This window comes from Psammomys obesus, unplaced genomic scaffold, assembly GCF_907164565.1.
Source record: "Psammomys obesus unplaced genomic scaffold, mPsaObe1.curated_primary_1811, whole genome shotgun sequence".
NCBI lineage: Eukaryota > Metazoa > Chordata > Mammalia > Rodentia > Muridae > Psammomys > Psammomys obesus.
The window spans coordinates 1,923,151-1,942,299 of NW_026590677.1; the positions used below are offsets into that span (position 1 = coordinate 1,923,151).

At 34.5% G+C, this 19,149-nt stretch overlaps 1 protein-coding gene across 5 annotated transcripts in view; it reads left to right on the forward strand.

Annotated features, from left to right (window-relative positions):
• Positions 1-19,149, forward strand: part of Diaph2 (diaphanous related formin 2) — a 970,999-nt gene that overhangs the window by 235,389 nt on the left and 716,461 nt on the right. For all 5 annotated transcript variants that reach the window (XM_055608281.1, XM_055608283.1, XM_055608282.1 and 2 more), the window contains 3 exons: positions 10,295-10,405; positions 14,311-14,429; positions 18,851-18,967. In XM_055608281.1, coding sequence (XP_055464256.1) covers positions 10,295-10,405; positions 14,311-14,429; positions 18,851-18,967 — 347 coding nt within the window. The remainder of the gene's footprint in view (positions 1-10,294; positions 10,406-14,310; positions 14,430-18,850; positions 18,968-19,149) is intronic.

The following is a 19,149-nucleotide window of genomic DNA, read 5'->3' on the forward strand; positions in this document are numbered from 1 at the left end:
ACAATACAGACATTTATAAGAACTTTATTTCTATGTAACGAGACAGGAAAATTCAGAGTAAGCTGTCCATTAATAATGATTTATGTATAGAGAAGCTAAGATGATTAACATCTAGTGAGTGCATATTAAAATAGTCCTTTTGTCTATGCACTAATTAGTCAGAAAGCTGCTGTGTCTTTGTAGGATGTCAGGAGCTGTGGGGAGATGAATTGTTACATATTATACAGTTTTCTAATATATAAAATAACAGAGACTGTTTTGCATTATAATTGAATGTGGTACAGGGAAGCATTGCACCAAACACATTTTTTTTTTGTAATATGTAATAGATTCACTGAGGCATACCACAGTACTTAATACAGTTATCCTCTTGGTATTTAAATTAGAATAAAAAATGAAATAAAGGTGAAGAATCAAACAGTGAGCTGCCATTAAAATGATCATATCTATCAAACCGGTTTCAAGGCCAGTAAGACCTGTTGTCCCCTTAATAAGAACCTAATTTTCTGTTTCCTTGCACTATCTTATTGAGATTGAATATCTGATTTATCTTTGTGCCATGCAGTCTAAGGTCAGAATTTGGAAGGTTGCAAGGTTTCTTCTAGACCAGCAATTTTCAGTCTTTGGTTTGTGACTTCTTTTGAGGTTGGAGGACCCTTTCACAGGGACTGCCTAAGACACAGATAGTTATATGATGATTAACAACAATATCAAAATTATAGTTATGAATTAGCAACAGAAACAAATTTTAGGGATCATCACAATATGAGAAATGCATTAAAGGGTAACAGCATTAGGAGGTATAAATGTTGCTCTTATTTCCTCAGTGGGAGGCATGAGATGAGAGCCTTACTCAAGCTGTGTGAATACATGGTTTGTCCTAAGCCCAGAGCATTTCTTTCTCTGTTCTATCCATCCCTAGGCCTAGGCCTGGAAACTTTTAACCTCCATACATTTAATTTTCTGTAAGCAAGGATCTTAAATGCTACAGCTTCCAACCTCCATCTGCTAACCTAGTCCTAGAAAATTTTCAGCCTACTAATCTTACTGATGACTAAGCATACCCTTTATAATTCTTTCTGAACTCTGGGTGGCTGGTTCAACTCAACTCCTATCCAAGCTGACTAATAGCAACTGGCTGCTCTCCACTTCTCACTGAATTGCTCTGCTTAGAAAAAATGGCTCTGAACTCTATGAATTAAACTATACTGACTGCATGAACTCATGAAATGAATAGAACAGCTTTCTTACCTCTCATGCTCCTTTTCTTCATTTTAGGGTCTATGTTCCCATATACATCTTTGAAAATTAAAATCAAAGGTTTGTGTATATGAGAGGAAATTTTGTTTTGGGACCAGTGGTTCTTCATTTTTCTCATTTTGTTGATGTGTCCAATGTCTTATCTGCCCTGTGTTCAGCAAGATATATATTTATTTAGGCTCTTTTCTTCCTACTTTACCTGTCCCTTTCAAACACAGTAGGTTCAAGTTCTATATTGACTTTAACTATATGTATCTTCCTGTTCTACATCCTTAGCTCCCTTAATTCCCTTTCCCACCATGATCTACCCCTTTCTTGTATTCCTGATTGTTATATAAAAGTTAACATGAAGCAAAAATGTAATACTAAACACACCCTGCATCCTTAAAACAATACATGCCAGATTCCACTAAGTCAATTTTGGACTTATTTCTAGGCATAGTATTTCTCTGTCACTACTCCACTCCAAGTTTCTGCCAGTTTTTTTTTTTTTAATTTTAGTGCATTCTCCCCTTTATTTTGGATTTTTTTCTGACATTTAAAAAATATCTTTTAGAGGAGCAAAGTCTGCCTCTGTCATGAACTAGGTTAACTGCGCTTTGATTACTTCCCCCTCATGGGGCAGCCTTATCAGGAAAATAAGCCATGCAGTCCTGATGAAATTTGATAAACTATGGGCAGAAGGCAGAGGAGGAAAACTCCCCTTTTCAGTGGACTAGGGAAGTGGATAGGGGGAAAAAGGGATGGAGGGTGGGATTGGGACTAGTTGAGGGAGGGGGTTTCAATAGGGATATAAAATGAATAAATTCTAAAAAAAATAAATTAAAGAATCTTTACCCTTTATTCTAACCCTTTATATCCTCTTCCACAAAGTCATTGTTCTGACATTCAGGTTTGTCCAATCACCACTTAAAATCCTTCAAAGGCTTTTTCTGACCTTTAGGATTACCATTTAGTCCTTGTGTCCCTCCTTCCCAAATGAATAAATAAAAGCATTTCATTATCAAATTATTGCTTTCTCTGTTACTGCAAATGTTATTTCTCTTCTGCATATACTTTCTGATGTAGTCATACAATGCTGTGCTTTATGAACATTTTATTTAATTTCCTCCCAATACCCCCATACCTTTGTACATAAATAACTGCTTTTGCCTCGAAAGCCTTCTCCACTTCTTGACTTAATTAACTTACACTGTACATTTGTTTAGTTCTTTTTTTCTTTCTTTTTTTTAAGTTTTATTTTTCTCATTAGTTACATTTTGTTAATTCTGTATCCCAGCTGTATCTCTCATTCCCTCCCCAGTCTCACCCTCCCTCCCTCATCTTCTCCCTGCCCCTTTCCAAGTCCACTGATAGGGGAGGACCTCCTCCCCTTTCATATGACTCCGTTTTGTCAGGTATTTTCAGGACTGGCTGCAAAGTCCTCCTCTGTGGCCTAACAGTACTGCTCCTCCCTTGGGAGGTGGGGAGGTCAAAGAGCCAGTCATTGAGTTCCTGTTAGAAATAGTCCTTGTTCCCCTTACTATGAGAAACCAATTGATTACTGAGCTATCACAGGTCACATCCAAGCAGAGGTTCTAGGTTTTATCCTCTCATGGTCTTTGGTTGAGTGTCCATCTCAGAAAAGACCCTGTGCCCAGATATGTTTGGTCCTTGTGGAGCTCCTATCCTTTCCACACCAAACTCTCCTTATTTCATATGATTCCCTGCACTCTGCCGAGGGCTTGGTTTTATCTACTTTGATACACTGGTAGGTAGAGTCTTTCAGATACCTTCTGCGGTAGACTCCTGTCATACCTTCAATGCATATTCCATTTGTCTTTCTAAAGGAGGATTGATCATCATACCCAGTGTCCACTTTCTTGATTATCTTCTTTATGTGTATAGATTTCATTATGTTTATCATATCTTTTAGGTCTATATAAGCGAGTATATTCCATGTTTGTCTTTCTCCTTCTGGGATACTTCACTCAGAATGATCTTTTCTAGATCCCACCATTTGCCTGCAAATTTCATAATTTCCTCTTTTTTGATAGCTGAGTAGTATTCCATTGTGTAAAAATACCACAATTTCTGTACCCATTCCTCCATTGATGAACATCTGGGTTGTTTCCAGGTTCTGGCTATTACAAATAAAGCTGCTACAAACATGGTTGAGCAAATGTCCTTATTGTCTACTTGAACAAATTTTGGGTATATGCCTAGCAGTGGTATAGCTGGGTCTTGAGGAAGCACTATTCCTAGTTATCTGAGAAAGCGCCAGATTGACTTCCAAAGTGGTTTTACCAGTTTACATTCCCACCAGCAATGGAGGAAGGTTCCCCTCTCTCCACAGCCTCTCCAGCATGTGTTGTCACTTGAGTTTTTCATCTTGGCCATTCTGATGGGTGTAAGGTGAAATCTCAGGGTCGTTTTGATTTGCATTTCCCTGATGGCTAATGATGTTGAACATTTCTTTAAGTGTTTCTCTGCCATTCTATATTCCTCTACAGAGAATTCTCTGTTTAGCTCTGTTCCCCATTTTTTAATTGGATTACTTGGTTTGTTGCTTTTCAGCTTCTTTAGTTCTTTGTATATACTGGATATTAGCCCTCTGTCAGATAAAGGGTTGGTGAAGATTCTTTCCCAATCTGTGGGCAGTCGTTTTGTTTTAATGACGGTGTCCTTTGCTTTACAGAAGCTTTTCAGTTTCATGAGTAACTGAAGGAGAAAAACCACATGATCATCTCCTTGGACGCCGAAAAAGCATTTGACAAAGTGCAACACCCATTCATGTTTAAAGTCTTGGAGAGATCAGGGATACAAGGCACATACTTAAACATAGTAAAGGCAATATACAGCAAGCCAACAGCCAACATCAAACTCAATGGAGAGAAACTTAAATCAATCCCACTGAAATCAGGGACAAGACAAGGCTGCCCACTCTCTCCATATCTCTTCAACATAGTACTTGAAGTCCTAGCCAGAACAATAAGACAACTAAAGGAGATCAAGGGGATACAAATTGGAAAGGAAGAGGTCAAAGTGTCACTATTCGCAGATGATATGATAGTTTACATAAGTGACCCCAAAAATTCAACCAGAGAACTCCTTCAGCAGATAAACACCTTCAGCAAAGTGGCAGGGTACAAAATCAACTCAAAAAAATCAGAAGCCCTCATGTATACCAAAGACAAAAGGGCCGAGAAAGAAATTAGGGAAACAACACCCTTCACAATAGCCACTAATCACATAAAGTACCTTGGGGTAACTCTAACCACGCAAGTGAAAGACCTGTTTGAGAAAAACTTCAAGTCTCTGTTTAGTTCTTAGTAAGTACTTATTTTGACATCACAATCCTGAACATCTATATTTCTCATTTTTATTAGTGTATTTTTATATGCATTTACCTCATAGAAGGTATACATACATAGTACAGATGAGATTTATTAAATGTATATGAGTAAAATATAGATAAAATAAAAATTTCCTTTTTCAAAAGCAATTTAATAAGAATAGGCAAAACTTATACTCCTTGACCATTTGAATTATGGTTCTACTTCTGCATATTTGTATTTAATGGGCAGAATTTACTAACTTCCTGTGACTTTTTAATAATTTGTTTCTCACTGAATCTTTATTAAAACAGAAACAAACATGGGAAACCATTTTAAAAATCAAAGCCATTAAAAAAATAATTCATATAAACAGAGAATCTGAGTATTGGAATTTATGCTTGTCAAGTTTATTTGTATTCTATTTGGCAGGAGTTAAAGATATATTGCATTTTTCAGTGCTAGATTGGGACATCATAGTATGTAGAAAGATTCCAGTAGTACAATAAAAGCTTCTAGTCCTCTCCTTTTGGTTTATTAGCCATGTGACTTCAAGGAGATCACCTCCTTTTTATAGGATTATTTCTTTACCCAGATATGAACATATTGGGCCAGCATATTTTTGGTTATTTACTTCTTATCTCTGGAAATGGATTATTTTGAAATCAGATTGATTTTGCTTGGTAAGAGGACAACAGAAATAAGTCGCATCTTTAAATATTTATATTCTTGGAAGCTGAGCGTCAAAGTTTTGAAACTTCCATTATTTTGGCAATGAGGTTTGTAATTATTCAGAGCTTACCTCAGAGGGCCCTATAACTCTATCTTCATTAATGTCTCTAATGCAATGCTACTCAGTCAAATCTCCTGTAGTATTCTTTATTCCTTTTGTCTGAGTATGGTAGGTATAAATTACATGTATTTTTCAAGCCATTGGGCACCTTGGTGGACATCAGAGAGGAAAGAGAAACCAGTAATTTAGAAGATGCTATACTCTATATGTAACTTCATGGAATGTATATGGAGTGGGATGTACCCCAACCAAGAATAATTTTCTCCTTTTGCTATTTTTATTTGTACTTAATTATAATTTTGGTAACTCTTACTAGTTCTAGACAACATATTATTAAATTAATTTCATGCTTTTATAAATAAATGTCGCTATAATGGTAGATGTTCCTAATTTATCAACCATGATGCCACAGACAAATTTTATCACCTTAAACAGCATTAGAATCTTTTATTGCATGAATCTATGTATGGAGTTTCAAAGGTATCTGGAACATTCTTGAATTCTTTTCTATTTGAATTAAAATACTGTAACTTAAAAATATAATTTTCTTTCTTTTTGACCTCACATTTACTGGAAGCCTCAACTTCTCCATATGAGAAATATAATGTCTTCTATGAGAATGACTTTAGATGGTAAATTATGTAATGAACCTAAGCCATTTCCAGCCATATATAAAAAATTCAATATTGCAGATAATAAAAGATTATGGTTTTGCATCTAGTTATTTGAATTATGTATATTGGGTCCATACAGTGGATATTTCATAACAATGTGTTGTGCCTCTTGAAATAATTATGTAATTTTACACTTAAGAAAGTTGTAATAATTTCAGTTAAATTCCTAAATTATTATTCCCTGAATAATAACTATGTTATAGAAATTGATAAATAAGAGTTTTACTTACAATAATACAGTATAACTATATCTGTAAAAGTACTTCCTTATCAAATATAGTTTGCAGTTGATATGTTACTAATCAGATACCTTATAGAATTTGGTAAGCAATACATGGCATTTTTGTTGCCTTTACTTCAACTACTAGCTTTAAATCATTTCTGACTTATTTTATATCACAGACTATGTTCAGCTTCTTTTTTAGGTATTCAACTGTGTTTGTGTATGTTATGTATAAAGCATTTAATAACATGTGTTCTTTATATTGTTGCATATAATATATTGATGTTGATGTATTCAATTTTCATTTTTACTATTTTTCATGTCCTTAATAAAATAGTTCTGTTTATAGAAAGGTATTGCTATAAGACTAACATGGGGGGAAAAAGGAAGGAGGGTGGGACCTGGAAGAGACAACAGAAGGCCATACAGCCAGAACACAACATGCATAAATTATAATAAATAGTAATAATAAAGAAAAACATAAAAAAGAAACAGCTAAAGAGGAAGAGCAGCACTCATGGAGACAAGCCAATGTGGCAGTCTTCCTTTTGACAGCCTTTTTCACAGGAACTTCCTTAATTTTCTGAAATTGCATCCACTCCCTGTACTCTTGGCCCACAGGCAACTTTCCATTTCCAGAACCCGAAAAATAAAGTGAAAATATATAAATAAAGCCCTTACTTGGTGATGCACACTAAATAATAGTTGTTCCATAAAGGATTGGTTTTCATTGAAAAAAAAAAAAAAACACAACAACACTGATTAACCTTTTTTTTTTTTTTTTATAAGAATGTTTTCTTTACTTGTAAGGTACTAATATATCATGTAGATAGAATTTCTTATGGCGAAAAGAACCCTACCAGATGGCAACTTTTCTGCCTATTAATTTTGAATTGGGAATATGATTTGGCTTGTTATGTCATGTCATAGTTGTAACTTAACAAGACTAATTAGAAAATATGTTAATTAGAACTGTACTCAATATATAAGCATTTATACTAAATACCTTTTGAAATTCTATAAAGATTTACTCAGTTTCTTAATTTATAAAAGACAGCCCAGTACTCATATAGACATATGATTCCCGATAGAATATCCAATATTTCTTTCGTTGCCTAAATGTATATCTTTTTTTATTTAATTTTATTTTTTTTCTTATCAGTTACATTTTATTAACTCTGTATCCCAGCTGTGTCCCACTCCCTCATTCCCTCCCAATCCCACCCTCCCTCCCTCATCTCCACATCTTGATACCTGACCATTCCTAGAAATTGGAATACTTTGTTCAGTTATTTTTTGTGTCCTTGGTAATTTTGTTAACAACCACAGTTTTGTTCTCTAAACAAAAAATATTTGACTTTTGATACTAGACTTGCTATAGTAGCCACATTTAGCCAATAACTTTAGTGTACAAGATTTGATATAAAACTAAAGGAATATATTTTTTAATTAATTTATGTTTATATTAATTACAATTTATCCATTTTGTATCTCAGCTCTAGCCCCTTCCCTCATACCCCCGAATTCCACCCTTCCTCCCACTTCTAGTCCCATGCCCCTCCCCCAATCCACAAATATGTGCAGTTCTCTTCACCTTCCCTCTGACCCTATCCTATCAGATCTCATCAGGACTTGCTGCATTGTCTTCCTCTGTGCCTTGGTAAGGCTGTTCTCCCCTAAGGAGGAGGTGGTTAAAGAGACAGACACTTAGTTCATGTTTCCTTAGTAGGGAACTCACTTGGATCCTGAGCTACCATGGGCTATATATGTGCAGGGGTTCTAGTTTATCTCCATGCATGGTCCTTGTTTCAAGTATCAGTCTCAGAAAAAAAGCCCAGATTTTATTATTATTTGTTTTAATCTGTGGCTCTCCTTATGGAGCTCCTGTCCCCTCCAGGTCTTTCATTTCCTCCTTTCATAAGAGTTCCTGCACTCTGCCCAAACTTTGGCTGTGAGTCTCAGCATCTGCCTTAATACCAGGCTGGGTAGAGTCTTTCAGAGGCCCTCTGTGGTAGGCTGCTCTCCTGTTCACTGTTTTATTCCTCTTTGGATGCCCATTCTTGTTTGCCTTTCCAAATGAGGATTGATCAGATTATCCAGGGTCATCCTTCTGGCTTAGCTTCTTTAGGTGTGCAGATTTTAGTATGTTTATCCGTTGATTCCAGATTCTGGTGATTATGAATAAAGCTGCTAAGAGCAAATATCCTTGAGCATATTTTATATATATGCCAAAGAGGGGTATAGCTGGATCTTGAGGTAGAATTATTCGTAATTTTCTGACAGAGCACCAGTTTGATTTCTAAAGTGGTTGTAAAAATTTACATTCCCATCAGCAATGGACGAGGGTTCCCCTTTCTCCACATCCTCTCCTGCATGTGTTGTCATTTGAGTTTTTTATCTTAGATATACTGATGGGTGTAAGGTAAAATAGCAGGGTCATTTATTTGTAATAACCTTAATCTGAAAACATCCCAGATGTTCCTCAGTTGAGGAATGGATACAGAAATTGTGGTACATTTACACAATGAAATACTGCTCGCAATTAGAAACAAGGAAAACATGAAATTTGCAGAGAAATGGTGGGAACTAGAAAAGATCATCATGATTGAGTTATTCCAGAAGCAGAAAGAAACACATGGTATATACTCAGTTATAAGGGGATATTAGACATATAATATATGATAAACATACTAAAATCTGTACACCTAAAGAAGCTAAGCAAAAAGGAGGACCTTGGGTAAGATGATCAATCCTCACTCAGAAAGGCAAATGGGACTGACATCTGAAAAGGGAGAAAACAGGGTACAGGACAGGAGCCTACCACAGAGGGCCACTGGAAGACTCTAACCAGCAGTGTATCAAGGCAGATGCTGAGACTCATAGCCAAACTTTGGTCAAAGTGCAGGGAATCTTATGAAAGAAGGGGGCGATAGAAAGACCTGCAGGAGACAGGAGATCCACAAGGAGAAAAATAGAACCCCCCCCCAAATCTGGGCAAAGGGGTCTTTTCTGAGAGTGATACTTCAACCAAGGACCATTCATAGAGATAACAACGTAGAACTCCTGCATAGATGTAGTCCATGGCAGCTCATTCTCGCAGTGAGTTTCCTAGTAATGGGAACAGGGACTGTCTCTGACATGAACTCAGTGTCTGGCTATTTGATCACCTCCTCCTCACGGGGAGCAGCCTTACCAGGCCACAGAGGACAACAATGCAGCCATTCCTGATGAGACCTGATATTCTAGGTTTAGAGGAAAGTGGAGGAGGACCTCCCCTATTGGTGGACTTGGGGAAGGGCATGTGAGAAGATGTGAGAAGGGTGGCATTAGGAGGGGAAGGGGGAAGGAGCTTCAGCTGGGATACAAAGTGAATAAACTGTAATTGATAAAAACAAAATAAATTTTAAATAAGTAAATTCCAAGTAGATCAAAGACCTCAACATAAATTCATACACACTAAACCTGTTAGAACAAGAAATGGGGAAGAGCTACTTGCCAATGTGACCTCATTGGCACAGGAGACAACTTGCTGAACAGAACACCAAAAGTACAGGCTCTAAGATCAACAATCAATAAATGCGACTTCCTGAAACTGAAATGCTTCTATAAAACAAACGACACTGTCATCAGAACAAACGGGCAGCCTACAGCCTGTGAAAAGTTCTTCACCAACCCTACATCTGACATAGAGCTAATATCCAGAATATATAAGGACCTCAAGAAGTTAAACACCAACACACCAAGTAATCCAATTAAAATATGGGGTGCATAAATAAACAGAAAATTCTAAATAGAGGAATTTGTGGTTTCTTAAGGCAAGTGAAGTATCCTTTCATATTGTTCAATAAAGCAAACACACTTAACTGTTTTGTTAAAATTATGTTGGCTAACATAATCTTGATTGCTTATGTTATTTATTTTACAAAGTCATAATAATCATTATACATAAAGGAATATTTACATTTCATATATATTTGCATATATATGCCTTTACTGAATATATTGCCTGTAATTTACTTTCTCTTGGTAGGTGGCCTGCATGCAGTTCATAAATGCACTTGTCACTTCTCCCTATGATCTTGATTTTCGAATTCATTTGAGGAATGAATTCCTCCGCTCTGGACTAAAAGCAATGCTCCCAGTAAGTTGAATGTATCTATTTATTATGCTTCTGAACTTTTTTCTTTACTCTTCAAGCAAGAGTACATTTTGAAGGAGAGCACAAATAAAACATTAGATAATCTGTAAGCTTTCTTTTTGTGTTATGATAGTATTATTCTCACTACATATTATATGATTCATTATTCAGTTAATGATGTGACCCAAACATTATAGTTTTAATTTTAAATCATAAAGGATTTATTTTATCTCTATTTTGAAACTAGAGTGCGTAGCAGGCAAGTTTGCTTTATTTATTTATTTATCTATGTATTTATTTATTTGGCAATTTCACTTTTTATTTAAATGTTGATTTCACTTGCAGTCAACATAAGTATGCATATTGAGGTTTGGTTATTATATGTGAGATACTTTGCTTGAATATAGTATTCTTATTAGGCTGCTTTAGCAATAAAGAGAAACAGTTTCATTTCTTAAATTGAATGTAAATGTTTGTTCTAATTAGGATAATATTAAATTATATTTGGAAAAATTTTAAAGTGATAAGTAAGCACCATCTCTCTGTTAATTCTACTACATAGTGTTTACCTTATATTTTATTTATTATGCATATTTTCTGAAAACTGACTTTCCTTTTTAGATGTTTTTATTGATGTTTTGAAAATTTCATGCAGTACATGTTATCATATGCTTTCTCCTTCCCCACCTCATCTAAGTTCATTTCTCACCTTTCTACCCACCCCACTTAATGTTTTTTCTCTTTCTTTAAAACAACATCAAAAATGTCAAAAACATGGTTTATATTGGCTGACTAGTTCTGAGCATGGGACATGCCATGGGTTGTGGTAGATATACCAAGGATCGTTATTATTATTATTATTATTATTATTATTATTATTAATGAAAATTGATTTTCCCTCTCCCAGCAGCTCTCAGTTGTGAATAGTTTCTTGGATGGGCATGGATATTTTTCTTTGATTGTCATATCTCTGTTATGTTCTGATTCAGATCTCAGTGATTTCTCAGCATGAGTGAAATGGAAAACATCTTGTGTCTTCGCATAATGTTTTGGAGTAAATCCTAAAGGCATTTTTAAATATTTCTCTTAGAAGGTCAACTTAAATATGCATAAACATGTCTCTAAATGTAAGCTGAGAGTGTAATACTCCCTCTAGAAAGACTGTTAGAGTCATATTAAGAATGGATTAGGAATGTCTACTTTGAAGATATACTTCCCTGTTATTTTTGATTAAAAGTATAATCTAGTTTGATAGGCCTTTGTTATACTGAGTAAAATTTCTTTAATTCCATACATTTCTTTATTGTTTGTAATTGTTGTCATTTAATTATCAGGATGTAATATGAACAAAACGATCCTACTTCAATAAATACTAAATGTTCCTTAAATGTCAACTGGTACATAATGAACACACCAATTAAGTAAATCTTTCATGGAAAGAATTATAATATATAGTAACAATCAACATCTTTGTACAGTCATTGAACCTTGACTGTATTAATAAATAAGTATAAGCCATTTAAATGTTTCTTTTGTGTTTATCCTTATTTTATAGACATGTCAAATAAGAGGATTTCTGTTTTATAGTCTAGAGCTTAACAAATGTAATGAATTGGGTATGTTTAAGTCTAGGATCAGTGATTGGCATGTAGATCAAAAGTTATATCTCTCTGGTATAATTAGTTGGTAGGGGAAATAGGTACTTCTAAAATCAACACAATTTTTTAAAAATTTGTTTGTTTTTCAATACAATGTTTCTCTCTGTAGCTTTGGCTCTCCTGAACTCACTTTGTAGGCCAGATTGGCTTCAGACACCTGGCTCAACACAATATTTTTAACTATAAAAGCTTTAGAATTAATTTAAAAAATCTTCATGATAATTGAGTTAATTTTAACGTATTATGTGAAATTTATTTTCATAATCCCTCTATCACTGTATAACTACAGTGCTGTTAAATGGAATATAGATTATTCTCTTTGAATAAGTTTGTTTTAGTTGTTTGGCATAAATAAATTGATATACATTCTATAGCAACTTTTAAAATATATTTGCCTTTAAAATAATTTATATCGATTTATTTCAAAATTTCTGCCTCTACCTTTTGTTTAAGTACATAAGTTAACTTAAATACATCAGGTTATGAAGAATGATGCAATAAAAATAATGTTTGTGTGCAGTCTGTAATAAGATTTAGAGTCCTTTGATTATATGCCAAAGAGTGATATAGCTGTGTTATAGCTGCCATATTAATTTTGAAGTCATCAAATGTTTATTTTATTAAGAATTCATGGCAATATCTTTCAGACTTTGACATCTAAATGAAAACTTAACAATATAAATATAAATATATGTGTATATAAATATATTTATATACACATATGAATAGGGCCAGAAAATTATTAAAACACTTAGTATGTTTTTTATATATATGTGCATATATTTTGTTAAATAAGTAATATACCTCATCTGTTACCACTTTTCTTGAAAGTATTTAATTGTGCAGAATTTTTTCTATTTTTCAATGAAGTTTTTGGTACTAGTCAAATGGTAGTGTGGAACTCATTTTTACATGAGAATAAAGAAACTACCTTGTTCTAAATTGTTTTTTTGTTATTTTTATATCCTGGATGTTTTCTGGATGAATTTTTAGCTCACATGTTAATATGATACACAAGTATTATGTAATTCTGTATTCCAATGAATCTTTTTCTCCTGAAAGTAGATAGTTCAACCCAAAACAAATTCTTAGTTTAGAAGAAACCAAGTGGAAATAATTTTATTCATTATATGCTTTATATGAGACTATTTTTAAAATTATAATTTATTTTAAATGTGTTATAGGAAAACATTTATTAAATTAAATATAGAGATTCAAAGAAGGGATATCAAAAATTGCTTTGTTTTGTGTTTTTCTTTAGTAATGGCCATTAAATCCATATTCATCATTGTTCTTGAATAAAAATAGAAACCAAAATAGAAAGAAGATATGCATCCCATTTTTTTCTTTATCTAATTTGAAGTACTCCTTGCTTACATTTCTTTTTAGAATTCAAGCTCAGCTCTGAACATCATAATCCCACTTTGGGTATAATCCTTGATCGTTCACAGTTGTGATTATTGATTTCAGTTTTCAAAGCTGTTACTTAATGGACAAATATTAAAAGATATTTCAGGTGACATATATTAAGCCCAACAATCTCTAGTGTGGCATGCTTCCAATCTTACTTGATATTATTATTGGGAGAATTATCAGAGGTTTGTAATATTAGTTTGTGCTTTTGGTGCATTACAAAAACAAATCTTTGATGCTTAAATTGGTATTTTGTGATTATTCTAAGTGAAAATGAAATATTGCCATTGTGGCCAGCTATACCTTGTTTTAGAAAAAAAATCTTACTACTTTTTCACTTTAAAATAACAAAATACCATTCATAATAAATTTACTTATACAATATTTTCAGGCCATACTTGGGACTGTTGTGCTTGAATATATCCTTGTATTTGATTTTCATTAACACAATTAATCTATATTTGCATTGTTTTCTTGGTGCCTGCGACACATGGGAATCTCCTAACTGCATGACTCCTTTTGTGATCTGATGAGTATGTTCCCTCAAAATGACAGTATCAAATTAGTGTTGTTCTAGAAATGACTGCTAATATTTTAGTATAAATAGTCAAGACACAGGCATGGAAAAAAATGCAAAGAATGATATGAGGGTTCTTTTTTTTTTCATTTTGAAATAAAAATGGTTAGCTACATTTACTTTCTTTTAGGAAATCAAGGTCATGGTTCATTGTTTGAAATTACGTATGTGTACAAGTGAATAATTCTGATGTGTCCCTAATTTGCAAGTGTGCTAATTTTATATAGTTATTCAATTGCTGAATTTTATTTTTTACATAGGGTCTCAAAGAAAAAGAAAATGATGAGCTTGATATTCAATTGAGAGTGTTTGAAGAGAACAAAGAAGATGACCTAACTGAATTATCCCACCGTCTTAATGACATTCGAGCTGAAATGGAATATCCTTTGACAAACAAAAACTAATTTTATGTGTATGTTGAAAAGCAGGAATTAAAGACTTTTTAAATATTCTTCTTACAGTTTTCATCTGTGAACCAAGTTATGAATGTTTATTTCTACTAGCACTCCAATAGAATGCTATCCTTGCTATCCATCCATGCTGAGCAATTGTCACTGTGCTTTGATGATATACTCAGACTATTGGAATCCGCGCAATGGCTTACTATATTAGAATACTGTATTACTGTATTCTGCTCAGTAGTTTTTAATATACAAGAGTTTAAGAGCTTGAGGCAGTATATCTCACCAATAATTATGAGGGGAAATTCTTTTAACTTCATATGTGATATTAGCCAAGAGACTTTTCATATTTATTAAAGGGTATTCCACTTGCAGACACAATTCTCTGGCAATGAATGTCTTATTCCTTATCAGGTATTTGTGTTCCTTGATGATACAAAAATTGTTAGATAAAATAATAGCTGTATATAGCAAAGCAATGTTGTAAAAAAAATCCCTACATCAAATATAACAGCACCTTCCTGGGTCAACTATGTGATGTGAAATTATTTGAGATATAAAATGTGATTGTCATAGTATTGCCTTTTGTTTCCCATGTGTTAAAATTTACTTTTTGGTTCCTATGAAGTAGGAAAACACTTCAGAATCTGAGCTTTGCTTTTTTTGCCTGTAATATTTTCTTCCCTTTCTTCTTTCAGTATTTTAAACAAACTAAAACATTATTTCCCTCCTTAAAACTCTTTATAGTACTTTATTTACCTTATGTTTTTTTTTTTTTTTTTTTTTGTATACTCATCTTACCTTACATAAAAGTACTGGATAAATGTAAGCACATTGAATAGAAATATCATCATAGGAAATAATTTCTAATTCAAGATTAATAACAGCAGTGACTCATGGTGGCACATGACTTTTAATCCCAGGATTCAAAGAGGCAGAGGAAAGTGGATATCTGTGAGTTCCAGGATATCCTGGTTTACGAAGTGAGTCCAGGATAGCCAAGGCTACAAAGAGATTCCCTGTTTTGGAAAAAAAAAAAAAAAAAAAAAAAAAAAAGAAAAGATTAGTAACAGTGGTCTGTAGCAGCATCACTAATATAATTTCTTTTTATTTTGATCAATAAACATCTATTTTATAATCAGTCATTTGATCCATTCTGTAGCTGTTTAGGATCCTTATGATATATCAACCCAGTACTCTTATTATTATTGTTGTTTACAATTTACTCACTTTGTATCTCGGCTCTACCCCCTTCCTCATATCCTCCCAGTCCCAACCTTCCTCTTTCTTTACCCTTTATGTCCTTCCACAAGTCCACTGATAAAGAAGGTGTCCTTCCCTACTATCTTACCCTAGGCTATCAGGTCTCATCAGGACTGTCTGGATCCTCTTTCTCTGTGGTCTAGTAAGGGCACCTTGCCAGGGAGAGGTGATCAAAGAGCAGGCAACTGAGTTCATGCCAGTGACTGCTCCTGCTCCCCTTACTAGGGAACTCACATGGAGACTGAGCTGACTATGGGCTACATCTGAACAGGGGGTCTAGGTCCCCTCCATTCATGGTCATTAGTTGATAGGACCCTCTGGGCTTAGATTTTTTTGGGGGAGAGGGGGCTCTGTTGGTCTCCTTGTGGAGCTCCTTTCCCTTCCAGGTCTGTCTGTCTCTTCCTCTTTTTCCATAAGATTCCCTGCACTCTGTCCATAGTTTGACTATGAGTCTCAGCATCTCTTCGACACTGATGAGTAGAGACTTTCAGAGGCCCCCTGTGGAAGGCTACTGTACTATTCCCTGTCTTCTTCTACTTCCTATGTCTATCCCATTTGCCCTTCTGAGTGAGGTTTCAGCCTCTTCCTTAGGGTCCTCCATGTGGTTTAGCTTCTTTAGGACTATAGATTTTAGTATGTTTATCCTACATTATATGTCTCATATCAATTTATAAGTATGTCTTTCTGCTTCTGGGTTACTTCATTCAGGATGATTTTTTCTAGTTCCATCCCTTTGCATCCAAATTTCATGATTTCCTTGTTTTCAATTCCTGAGGTGTATTCCATTGTGTAAATGAATCACAATTTCTGTATGCATTCCTTGGTTGAGGGACATCTATGTTCTTTCTGGATTCTCGCTATTTTGAATAAAGCTGCTATGAACATAGTTGAACAAATGCCCTTGTTTTATGGTTGAACATTGTTTGAATATATGCTCCGGAGTGGTATACCTTGATCTTGAGGTAGCACTATTTGTAACTTTATGAGAAAGCACCAGATTGATTTTCAAAGTGATGTACAAGTTTACATTTTCACCAGGAATGGAGGAGGGTTCCCCTTTCTCCACATCCTCTCCAGCATGTGTTGTCCCTTAGTTTTTGATCTTAGCCATTCTGATGGGTGTAAGGGGAAATCTCAGGGTTCTTTTGATTTGCATCTCCCTGATGACTAAGGACATTGAGCTTTTCTCTCTTTTCATTTATATGCGTGAGTAGCATTATAACATTTCATTGAAAGTTTATGCTACAGTTAGCTTCAATACTTCTCTCTCTTTACTGGTTATATGGATTTTTCTCTAAAAATTATTTAAATTCTCTCTGTGCCCAAAACTTTTTAAAATCTATCTCTATACTACATCTTGTTAAAAATCTATCCATTTCCAAATTTAAGAAAATTTTTTCATATATACATATACATACATATATGTATATATACATTCCTTACTCTATGAGTCACTGGAAAAAGATCTTCACCAGATCATTAAGTGTTTCTATGCCATTTGATATACCTCTGTTGAGAATACTTTAGCTTTGTACACCATTTTTTATTAAATTTTTATTTTTATATTAATTACAGTTTATTCATTTTGTATCCCAGCTGTAGCCCCCTACCTCATTCATTCCCAATTCTACCTTCCTCCCTTGTCTCCTCCCACATCTCTCTATAAGTCCACTGATAAGGGAGGTCTTTCTCCCCTTTCTTCTGACCCTAGCTTATCAGGTCTTATCATGACTGGCTGCATTGTCCTCCTCTGTGGCCTGGCAAGGCTGTTCCCTCTCCAGGGGAGGTGATCAAAGAGCCAGCCACTGAGTTCATGTCAGAGACAGTCCCTGTTCCCCTTACTAGGAACACACTTAGATACTTAGCTGCCATGGGTTATATCTGATTAGGACTTCTAGATTATATCCATGAATGGTCCTTGATTGGAGTATCACTTTCAGAAGAGCCCTAGTGCCCAGATTTTTTGCTTCAATCTGGTGCTTTCTCAGTCAAGTAGGAATAGCGCTTCCTCAGGATCCAGCTATACCACTCCTAGGCATATATCCAAAAGATGCTCAAGTACAGAAGGACATTTGATCGACCATGTTCATAGCAGCTTTATTCATAATAGCCAGATCCTGGAAACAGCCCAGATGTCTCTCAGTGGAGAAACGGATACAGAAATTGTGGTACATTTACACAATGGAATACTACTCAGCAATTAAAAAAAAAAAAGGAAATCATAAAATTAGCAGACAAATGGTAGGATCTAGAAAAGGTCATCCTGAGTGAGGTATCCCAGAAACAGAAAGACACACACAGCATATACTCATTGATAGGGAGATATTAGACACATAATATAGTATAAACATACTAAAATCTGTATACCTAAAGATAATATATAGGATAAACAAACTAAAATCTGTACACCTTAGGAGGACCATGGGGAAGATGATCAATCTTCACCCAGGAAGACAAATTTGATGGACATTGGAACAAGGAGAAAATAGGAAACAGGACAGGAGCCACAGAAGGCCTCTGAAAGACTCTACCCAGCAGGAATCAAAGCAGATGCTGAGACTCTTAGCCAAACTGGGCAGAATGCAGGGAATCTTATGAAAAAAGGGGGAGATAGCAAGACCTGTAGGGGATAGAAGCTCCACAAGGAGAGCAACAGAACTGTACCCCATTGTTTCATTGGATTACTTCAACCCAGCACACTCATTTAGGGTTTTAAAAAGCGCATTGTATATTTAATTCTACTTCCCATTTCATGGTGTTTCAAGAAATGGGACTGTATCTTTTACTTTTATCTTATGCGGACTTTTATGATCTTCAATTCATGTAATTTGAGGCTTCTTTTATAGTATTTCCTATTTGAGCAGCCCTAGCTATTATCTGAAGTTGACAATATAATGAATGCCTGATTATTGAATGTGTGGACAGCCAGGTGTTCTTGGAAATTTTCTTTAAACTTGTTTCTCTAATCAGTGCATTAATTTTTCTATAAATGTTTAAATTCTCCAACATGAATTTGAAGTATTAATTACAATAATGCAAGCCAAGTGATACATTTGATCTTAAAAATTAGCTGTTTTTTTTTGTAATTGTACTATTTGTCATTAATCTTTGATGTTTTCCTTTACTCACCTTCTACTGATATGAATGAAGTCTACCACCTGCTCTTTAATATGCTCAAAGACACAGCTGCTGAAGGTTACTTATTATCCATTCTGCAACACTTTCTGCTTATCAGAAATGATTACTATATCAGGTAAGAATCATATCTGTGAGAGTTATACATGTATCATTTAGATTGTATTTCAACAGAAATTTACTACTAGTGGGATCAAGGAAATATATGCACTATATGTATATTAAAACATAAGGATTTTACTACTTTAGGCAATACTTTTAAAAGAACCCAATTATTTTAATTGTGTCAGAAAAGGTAAC